The 11,085-nt window shown below is 36.7% G+C and overlaps 1 protein-coding gene across 2 annotated transcripts; it reads left to right on the top strand.

Moving 5' to 3' along the window:
* The first annotated feature begins 2,940 nt into the window (after positions 1–2,940).
* On the top strand, positions 2,941–10,447 carry LOC120328291 (armadillo repeat-containing protein 2-like). Of its 2 annotated transcripts, none has more exons than XM_078114312.1 (2): positions 2,941–3,012; positions 5,871–10,447. In XM_078114312.1, the coding sequence occupies exon 2, from the start codon at positions 5,951–5,953 to the stop codon at positions 8,648–8,650; it is 2,700 nt and encodes an 899-aa protein (XP_077970438.1). In that variant the 5' UTR covers positions 2,941–3,012; positions 5,871–5,950; the 3' UTR covers positions 8,651–10,447. The 2 variants fall into 2 exon arrangements, with proteins under 2 accessions (XP_077970438.1, XP_077970437.1); XM_078114311.1 differs by having other exon boundaries at positions 2,948–3,939.
* Positions 10,448–11,085: the final 638 nt, after the last annotated feature.

The raw sequence follows: 11,085 nt of genomic DNA, 5'->3' as shown, positions 1-11,085 counted from the left end.
AAAATACCTCAATATCGGTTGCACAGACTGTCTACACTAGCCATATTCTCCCGACATGGTTCATTTTTCGCTCGCAAAGCCTTCGCCAAACGTCGACGGGGCGACGCCGATTTTGCCCCGGTTGCTCATCGTATATCGTATTCTCTCTTTTATCTTCCACTCGCCGCGTTTGTCTCGTTTGTTTTCTGTTTCTTTTACTAAATCATCGGGGCTAGCCCCGAAATTATGACGACACAATGCCGACGTTTCTTACAACAACGTGTTGACATATTCACGCATTCCTTCTCGTTCGTTGGTTGCTTGAAGAGTTGATAGTTTCCTTGCCTTCGTTTTTGTCGCTTGTTTCGCTATTTGAATCAGTTAGAGACCTTTAGTCCATTTGCTTTCGATTTTCCACATTCCTTTTGAGCTCCTCACTTCTTTCCGGCTTCGCATTTCCTAGCCTTAGACCTCATAATGAATAAGGTTGATGCACTACTTCGCACTCCGTTTTCGCAGCTGCCGCTGGAACAAAAATTAGAGGTACAACGTCTTGGGCCTTATCAACCAAAAAATTGTTCACTGGAACAATCCCATGACGGAGGAAAGCGTCGGCGTACATTCTGCGCAGAAACTTGGTATAAAAAACACGAATGGTTGTGTTACAGCGTGGACAAAAATGCACTTTTTTGTTTTTATTGCCTACTTTTTGCTACCGCCCGTGACTCACGTTGGTGTAAATTTGGTTTTAGAGATCTCAAACATCTTTCCGAGCGTGCCAGGGATCATCAATCTTCTATGGAGCATCTGGACAATGCAGTAAAATACCGAACATTCGGAAATGTTAATATTGCAGCACAGTTGGATGAAGGACGCGCGGTTTCTATTCGTCGGCACAACCAAAACGTCGAGAAAAACCGCCATGTTCTCGGTCGATTGTTAGATGTTTTGACGTTCATTGGTTGTCACGAGCTGTCCTTCCGTGGGCACGATGAACGGGCTGGCCCTTCTAATAGAGGGGTATTTTTGGATATGGTGGAATACACCGCATCCCTAGATACAGTATTGAGAGATCATCTTGATGCCGCAACTGTTTCGAAAGGGACATCCAAAATGATTTGCTCGACTCAATGTATAAAATTTATTTACAACATTTGGCTCTGGAAATTGAGAATTGCCAGTTCTATTCGATTCAGTCTGACGAGAAAACTGACATCACGTGCGTTTCCCAACTGGCTGTGATTTTACGGTTTGTGAAAGATGGTAAACCTACCGAGAGATTTCACAGCTTTGTACCAATCGTTGATCGCACGGCTTGCGGGATATCGGCTGTACTGAAAGAAGTGTTACAGCCTTACAACGCGAAGTCAAAATTGATAGCTCAAACTTATGACGGCGCGGCAGTCATGAGTGGGTCGAAACATGGTGTTCAAGTTTATATAAAAGAAGATTTTCCTCATGCGCATTTTTACATTGTTATGCACACCAATTTAACCTCGTTATTGAAAATATGTGTCTTGATACTCCTCTCGTCCGTATATTTTTTGCAAATGTTTCGGGGTTTTCTTCATTTTTTTCCGTTTCGCCGAAGCGCTCTGACCTCCTTCGCCAGATATGTAGCCGCCGTCTCCCAGCTTGTGCACCAACACGTTGGAACTTCCAATCACGCGTGGTGCAGGGCGTGTCCGAAATTAGGTCTGAGCTCATTGAGTGTTTCAATGGCATTCAGAGCTCTCCGGTTTGGGACGAACGCTCTGTGAGGGAGGCGGCAGGTCTAAAGCGTCTGATAGAAGATGGTGAGTTTTCATTTTTTCGCGCTTTTTTCTCCACAATCTTCTATCACGTGGATGTATTATACGGCGCATTGCAGTCAAGGCTAATGGATGGAGCGTCTGTGCAGTCGTGTATTTCAGACTTCTGCGATGCTGTATTTCGTATCCGGGAAACAATAAAATACTTTTGCCGATTGGTTGTTACCGATGGAATGGTTTTTATACTCATAAAATGATGGGAGAACTTACAGCGCTCATCCTGTCCCCGTAGATGGGGGTGACTTGGTCCCGCAGTAGCTTGCCCCGGTTGTCAAAATGACCACGCGCCGCCACTGTTGCGCAGGATACAAGTAATAGACAAGGAGCCTGATTTCGTGAAACAAAAACATACTATAGGTGTGGAATGCGGTTTGACTAAGCCGTCTCCAGCGTCGGAGTAGTGCACTCTTTGCATCTCATTACTACCCTAATGTTTTATCTACATGGCTTTTATTCTGAATATATCCTACATTGTGGGTGAACTGCGCTCCTAGGTGTGGAATGCGGTTTGACTAAGCCGTCTCCAGCGTCGGAGTAGTGCACTCTTTGCATCTCATTACTACCCTAATGTTTTATCTACATGGCTTTTATTCTGAATATATCCTACATTGTGGGTGAACTGCGCTCCTGATTACTCAGAAAAGAGATCTATGAGGATAGTTCGAACGAAATTGAGCTTGGACTTACTGGATATACAAATGTTAAATTGCATGAACGTTATATTTGAAAGCTCACAATCTATTTTTGCATAGACGTTTCAGTCGAAATCATGAATTTCACTAGATATATTTTTGATTTTTCACATGGAACGGCGACATGCATTCATACTTATCCTAGTATTTTTTAAAAATGTTTGCTTACATCCCACCGCAATCATTGCACGGTGACTATTCAGTGCACCGATATGTTTTGAATAAATAGCACGCAACCTGATGATAAAATGAAACGCTTGAGTTAATATTCACGTTTATTTGTTCAGGTTTGTGACTTGTCTTCTTCGGTGGGTGAACGCCTTCAATACGTTTTAAACTTATTCTCAGGCTCAACCCTTTGGCACAGGTACCGGTACTGACTACTGATGTATCGTACTCTTGTAATTTACAGTACTGATATGGCGCTACCGTGTTCTGTGCGCTAGGTGGTGTGGCTGTGGAATTCCATCGAAGCGTAGTATTTTAACTCGGCGTCCCGTTGTGATGGTGAAAGTGACATTCTGTATCTGGTTTGTTTAAAATTTATCATTATTTATCTATGTATTGTATACTTATATGCTCTATAAATTCACCTAAATTACCTGGAAAATTGGGATTCATGCAACTAAATTTAAATATATATATTTGGATAAACCAAAACTATCAATATCATAAATCCGAATTGGCAATGGATTTAAATTTGGCAAAAAAAAAAGTGACATTCTCATATTCTAGAATTAGTCTTAATAATTAGCCTGGATACGGTACATTTACTGATTTAACGTTACAAGCAGTACCGGTAGCAAAATATTGTTATTCACAGGTGAAGGGGGTCACAGAAAACCTCAATACTGCAATAGGTTACCGGTACCGTATCTGGCTGGCTAAGTTACCGTATATATTCAATGTATAAAATGATTCTGGCTGAGATTGCTGCTAGCTTCACAGTTGTAGCCTATTGCTGCTAGTACTGTAGTAAAAGATAAGAATTAGTCTATGAACCATGAAAAAACTACATTCTGGCATTAGTCAATTGTTTATAGTGGCATTGCTTTTATATTTCAAATGTGTTACAAGGCTGTTAGTGTTAGTAATTGGCTGATTGGGCATGAGCAGTGACAAAAATTATTATTACCGTAGATATAGGCCTACTTGTGTTTGTTTTATTATTTTTTTTGTTGGGCGGGCACGTACATTGTACGCTGTTTAACTTTATTTTGAGTTATGCCCGTCTCCCAGGTACATCTCTGCATTTTGTTTTGTCCGTTTACTTTTTGTATTGTTTATGTCAAAGAACCAAAATAAATGATTGATTGATTGTATACGAGGGCAAGTAAATCAAGATAATTTTCTTTTATTATCTCCAAGTTCTATAAGATATTAGACATCAGTATAACACATCAATACAACTACTGTACTACACGCAATAATATAATAATAACACAACTTGAATAAAGGTAACTAACACATGGTCTCTTTTTTTCATCTATTCATAGGAGATGATTTAGAATTCTTAATCGTTCATTGAATGTTACAAGTGAATATTCTTTAATATTTGACAGAATTTTTTCCCAAATAAGTATGCCTACTGCTGTACTGCTTTAAGCGATTTTTTTATTGATGAAAATCATGGCATGAAATGAGTCCTTTTTGTAACACTCCTTATAACATGGCTATGAATGGTTGAAATTCTAGTAAAAAGCTAGGAAATAATATTGGGCGTGGCATAACAATTTTTTCCTGTATCAATCCTAACCCCCACCTAACTAGGCCATCCAAAAATTTATGTCACAGTGACGTAATAGAGCCCTTCAAACTATACGAACTGCCATCTAAGACGTGTAGACGAACACCTGAAATCGAACAGCTATTTCTCTCGTTTTAACGTCGTTACGATCCCAATAGGAGAGAGATAGATGACTTTTGTCAATTCTTTATCGTCGGCGCCGACGACATTTCGGGCGATAGTACGTATATCTGGCAAGCGCTATGCTGTGATTGTGATGTCGTAGTGACATAATTTCTGGACGACGTAGTCAAATGGGGGTTAGGATTGACATATCAAAAAAATGTTATGCTACACCTACTAGAAGTACGTTAGATACGAAACTACACGAGACCCTCAAATCCTGCATCCTGCCATTACAGAGTACAGAATTAGCACACTGAACATTTTCATACCTAAATTATGTTCTGCTGATTAGTGACTCTGCCACATATCAGACTTATTTCTGTATTACCGCACAGTATTCGGTTTAATTTAAGCAGTAGTACAGCAGTAGACTACGGTCTGTCTTAGTATAGTTTAGTACCACAAGTACTTCTGGGTGGCGTGGCTCTTTGTGATCACATTTTTTTAATGAGGTTTATTTGTAAATTTCACATTTCAAAATGATGAGATTTTGAACTTCTTGAATGCCCAATTTTGTCTAAATCGACTCAACTATACTCTATCTGAGATTGATATTTGCTTTATCTTAAAATGTTACATTAGATGTTCTATTATTTTTTCAACTCAATGTAATTATGTACACTTTTAGTACGCCCCCATTTCAACATTTATTAATAGTGATAAGTATTTCAGCAAAATGTATAGTGCAATGATACACCATTTCAATACGAGCTCCATGAATATGAGGCGGTGATACCTATTGCATTGTTGTTAAATGAAATAATCCGAGACTTGACCATAGACTTTTCATCATGATGAATTTTCATGGTCTTCAGTCTTCTCCTAATCATTCCAATTATCTCCTGTTTCAAACATTATCCACTGATGTGTTCTTAGCTGTTACTTTAAGCGGAAATTTTTGGTGTGACAAACAATGTCCATCCAGCTCGACACATAATATGTTGAGTTAATATGTCAGTATTCAATAAATAGTTTTCTACAATAAAAGTGAAACAAAATACGGTAATAATAATTTAACAATGTGTATTATGTATATATTTTTTGTACTGTCGCTTGTTTTTTGGTTGCTAAAACAATAAATCTCTTTCTCAACAATTTTTGCTTAGTCATTCCTAACCTCTATCTGATTACATCATCCAAATTTTATATCACAGTGATGCAATAACGGCGGCTGAAATATCATCCGAAACGCATAGAGGATTCCCCGAAATCGAACAAGCTACGTCATACTCTCTCGTTGTTGAATCATTTCAGATGATCATTTGTGCGTCTGTTCGGATATTTCGACAGGCCTCATTACGTCACTGTAACATAATTTTTGGATGACTTAGTCAGATAGTGGTTAGGAATGACATATGCAAAAAATGTTTATTCCACCCCACTTGAAGTACTTGTGTTACTATACTTGATCTCTGAAATCTGAATATAGTATGATAACTAAAAATTTTATCATAATTCTGTAATTATTTATTTCAGAAGGCAATTAGACACCTTGAATGGTGGTATATTGCCAATTTGTGTTTGGGGCAAGTTGAATATTCCTACGCAAATAGAAAATGAATCATCAAAATAGATCACCTCATATGAGGCAAAAAGCTTCATCTTCAAATGATCGACCTCTTTCTCTGTCACCAAAAGTTAGGAGCAGCGATGTTATAAAAGAAGCAAAACAATGGACTGCACTAGCTAGTGTTAAAACAAGGCGGCCTAGCACTCCCAAGGATTACACTCGAAAGTTATTTGAAATCGGTAGAGAATCTGGGTCGAGGCCACCTTCTGCTATTAGTATAAGCTCTCATCATTTTGATCCTAGTGACCCAGGATCTAGGCCAGCTTCTGCAGCATCTGTGAAGTTGGCACCACTAACAAAAGCCCCGACTGTTCCAGCCAATGCAGAGCCTGTGATTTCTAAAGTTCATATTCCTATGCCACCCAGAAGTGTTCATAGACAAGATTGGTCAGTGAGAAGTCAATCACGAAATTTATTTCCAAGCCCAAAACAGCAATCTGTTGGAAATTTGCCAATGAAAGCTTTTCATCCTGATCAAAAAGACATTGGAAATAGTGGTGCAATGGGTTCACCAACAACCGCAGTCAGAAATGTACATAGTGCTGGTGAAGGTACAATTAATTTAGCGGAACCGATTGTCCAATCAAAACCATCACCACCAACATACAAAGGAAAATCAAGAGTCAAACCACATAGTGCATCAGCTATCAATATAAACCTGAGTGAATTATATCGAAATGTAGATAATCCTGTTGTTAGTCATCCCAGAAATTCAGCAAGCTCTTCATCTTCTGCTGGATCAGTGGAGCAGCAAAATATTCCACGAAAAAAACGATCAGGAGGTGGTTCAGGAACCAATACTGGAGAAGAAACTCCTGATCAAGCAAAGTACTGGAATCAAAATGTATTACCTCTTTTAGAAGCTCTCGAAGACCCAAGTTTATCAAAGGAAGCCGCCTATGAAGTATGTGTCAAACTACACTGTGCTTTGAACAAAGGAAATTGCTTGAACAGTATTTTAGGACGACGAAGAACATCACTGCTATCTACACTTTTCAAACAATTAAACAGTGTTAGCACCCCTGTCCACTTGGCATGTGCAAGAATAATATTGGATCTACAGGTTCGGAGACAAAATCTTAACAGTGTATGCAAAATGCTTTTTAAAATCAGTAGAGAGAAAAGGTTTGATGATGCTTTCATAGAGAATAATCTTCCAGATGGCATGCTCAAACTGATTGTAAATTTTGTGGATCCACTCGACAATTATGAAACTTTGGTATATCTTACTGGCGCCATCAAATTTCTTTCTGATAACAAAGCAGTGGCAATAGAACTCGCAAATAAGGATTGTGTAACTTCGTTTATATCCTTACTCAGCAATACAATGTTATCTCTGCATGAGCGTAATAATCAGAAGAAGGAAAAACTCCGAGCCACTGATATCTTAATTCAAGCTACAGCTGTTTTAAGAAGCATGGCCGATGTTGAAAAGCATGCTTTCTCAAATAGTGGATTGTTTACTCATCTGTTTGCCGCATTGAAAGTTTTAGGATCAGATGAAACACTGACTCTTAACATTTCTCGATTATTAAGCAAACTCACAATGTACAGTGAATTGCATGGAGAAGTTTTCAGCAGCCCAGATTGGGCTACTTCCATTTTACATGCGTTGGAAATGCATGAAAAATGTTCCAATATTGTAGTACGACTATGCTTTGCCCTTGGAAATATAACAGCTAAAGAAGACCATGCAAGAATGCTGATTTTTGCCACTGGATTGAACAAAGAAACTACAAGCCAAAGTGGTTTCAAATATTTGTCTGTTTTAAATTCAGTTCTCCTTCATTTCTTGTCATCATTTTTAACAAGCAAGGATGATAACAGTGACTCTAATGATAAAGAAGTTGGTGATAAATGCTTGGATACTGTCAACAAGATTGTGAGAGTAATTGCCAACTTATCAATCAGTGAAGAAATTGGTCAAAATATAGCTTTCGACGCCCAATCTGTGGAAGTAATTTTGTCTATTTTACAACAAGTCCAAATTGATGATTCAGAAGAGTTAATCATAAACACACTGACTACTTTAAACAATTTGTCGTTTTACAGTTATGATGACAATGCTGTGTTTGAAAGCAGATTTTTAATTGTAAATATATTGACGAACATTTTACTCTCTGATAACATGGCATGTGTGATGGAAGCAACAAGAGTATTTGGAAATGTGAGTCAGCATGCTGATGTCAGACAACTTCTCCATAATCGACAAGTAGATTTAATGATGGTGGCATTTTTGGACTCCAGCACTTGGCAAATGGTCTACTCTGCTTGTGGTGTTTTGATAAATATGACAGCCAATAAAGCATACAGGGCATGTGTTATTGAGGAGGGTATAATTTCAAAACTGTGTGACGTCCTGAAAGATTTTGCTCCTATGGAATGGCGAGTCGGTGGAGTTGCTTGTCAATTACTCTGGAATCTTTGTGAATCTATCCAATCTTCAACTACATCAGTTTTATCATCTAAAGATGCGGATTCTCTTATGGAAATTCTTCATGCCTATCTTCAAGAGAATGCTCCATTTACACTACTCGATTCAACTGGCTGGGAAGAAGATATAAAGCAATATGTTTTGAACAATTGGAAAACTGATTTCTGTCCTGTTGCAACTCGACTTTATAAAAAAATATCTTCTCATTTCTCCCAACTTGTCCCATTAGCTCAAGATGACTCTTCGCAGTAAGATGTCAAAGTTCAGCTGTGTGATATTTAACATTGACTGGCGCTTTCATTTATCTACCTATTATATTTTATAGGTATTGCTACTGTGATTCAATTAGCTATTGCTACATTGTTAATGTTCCAGTTTTTTTTTATAAAAATTGAGATGAGTATTCGCATCGAATGCCTGAAGAGTTTTCCATTAAGATTCAAGTAACACGTAGGATGATTTTTGAGAAAATTCTGAAATCCCAAATACTCTATTTTCTTAATGATTTTTGCTTCTGCTAAAAATATTGTATGGTTTTATAACTTGATATCATCCCAATTTTATGTTTAATGCTCACACTCATTTTTGCACAACTTCACATTCATTTCAGCACTGGCACTGTTTATTTATATTTTATCAATTTGGAAATATTGAGGTATATTTTGAATTTAGCTTTTATTTATAATTCATTTTGATATAGAATAACTTATGTCAAGTTTTATTTTATAAATTCCGAAAGAGCAAAAACAGCCAAATTGAATATTATGTCATCATATTTGTTAAAGGTATATTAATTTGATATAATCACAACATAATTTCCCCATTTTACCATACTTCAATCATTAATTATTCTTGATAATCGAGCCAATGCTACTTACTATGATGAGTAAAAAAAAGTTAAAAAAAATTTTGCCAACTCTATCGATCCAAAACATTTTGATTGGAGTTGAGAGTGGGACTAATTCCAATCCTAGGATTTAAAGCACTCAGTTTGTGTCATAATTGATGAAATTTGCAATTATATACCAGTAGTTCCAATCCAAATTACCATCTACACTATGACTATTTGCACACCATTCTGTATAACATTCAAAATCAAAGTAATGTATTTTTAGAAATTTGGAGTATTGTACTATTCCGACCGTCATTTCTTAACCATGTCTCATTAAAAATTAATAATCGGAATTTGCTTGCAAACCGTATTCATGGGCATACATAATTCAATGTGACTACAACAGCTGTGTCTTATTGTATATTAATAATACGTAATTAACAGAAAATTGTGTTTTTTATTGCCTATTAATTGTATTTCAATTATAAGAAGTTGTTGAAATAATGTGGTATTTTAACCATAATTTTGTAGCAAGTCATCTCCTGGTGCCATAATGTACTGTGCTTCATAATTTATTTATTTTTTTTGTACTTGATACCTGTTATTTTTTTGTCGTCATGTATCTTGGTGCCAACAAATGTAGCTGCAGCAACACTTTTACATTGGCCAGTGTTCAGGAGGTATCATTTTGTGATGAATTTAAGTGACTTAACAGTATTTTTCTTTGTAACGTTTAGAAGATTCACAGTCAGTTCTTTAGTTAGATTCTGTTGACAAGGAAATTTTTCCCCAAGAAAGCAAAATTGTTTATTTGAATTTTCTGTATATTTTGAATACTATATGCTAGATCAAGCTACCATTTTCGACCTCAATTAATCTAAAATAACACTGTTCCTATTTTATATAATTTAATTTTTGAAATTGAAAAATTAATCAACTGTTCCTTAAAATAAACATCATTTTTAGGATCCTTTCTATTGTATTGACCACTCACTTTTTATTTGATTTTATCGCTTTTTGTATTCAAAGTAGTTTATTTTTGGTAAATTATTTATTTATTGCACTTCAGAGCTTTCCCATTTCTTTTATATGATGTGTACTGTGTGTGTCCAGTTTGGTCGAAATTTTTGGTATAGACGATGTCATCAATTTATGTTAATAATGCCATTAATAAGTGACTGCAGAACATTGTAACATCTAAAAATATGTTGTTAGAACTCTTTGTGTGTTTATTCCTCCAGTGAAGATTCAGTCTTGGGTATTTATGAATGTGGGGTGTCTTTCACGAAACAAGTTTTTAGTTTAATTCATCTGAAACGGGTGAGCAATTCCAATCTCTTTTCGCCGCAAAGCCTATACCAGTACCTAAGTGCCACTGCCATATTAATAAAAGTAGGTTGCAAAATCCTGTTGCACAATGTTATAAAAACGTGTTTCTCACTGAATTTGTTGAAAGTCAGTGTGGCAATGAATTTGAAGAGCAGTTTTCTTTAGAAATTTATGCGTTTTAACTCAACAAGGACCACTAACAATGCCGTGTGATCAATAACTAAAAGAAACAAATATTTTTGCGCGCAACCACAGTAGAAACTCTACCTGCGAAATCAATTAGTTCCGGGAGCCCATTCGTAGGTAGAAAGTAGGGATGCAATTTACCTGTAAATGCCCTATTCCGTTCAACGCCCCCACAAAACTCTGACATAATATTTTTATAAATTACAATTATGGTTAAAACTCGTAACAAAAAATGTTAGAAATATATTGCTGCATAATAAAAACGTGAAAAGAACAGAGAAATATCGAATAAAAATCACGAACGGTTTGTTTGTGTACCCAATGAGCATATATACATATG

Source organism: Styela clava, chromosome 7 (genome assembly GCF_964204865.1).
Source record: "Styela clava chromosome 7, kaStyClav1.hap1.2, whole genome shotgun sequence".
Taxonomy (NCBI): domain Eukaryota; kingdom Metazoa; phylum Chordata; class Ascidiacea; order Stolidobranchia; family Styelidae; genus Styela; species Styela clava.
The sequence above is the reverse complement of the archived record's forward strand: the minus strand, read 5'-3'. Positions and strand labels throughout refer to the sequence as shown.

Coding starts and splice junctions, on each gene's coding strand:
- LOC120328291 (XM_078114312.1), top strand. CDS start 5,951: ATGAATCATCAAAATAGATCACCTCATATGAGGCAAAAAGCTTCATCT.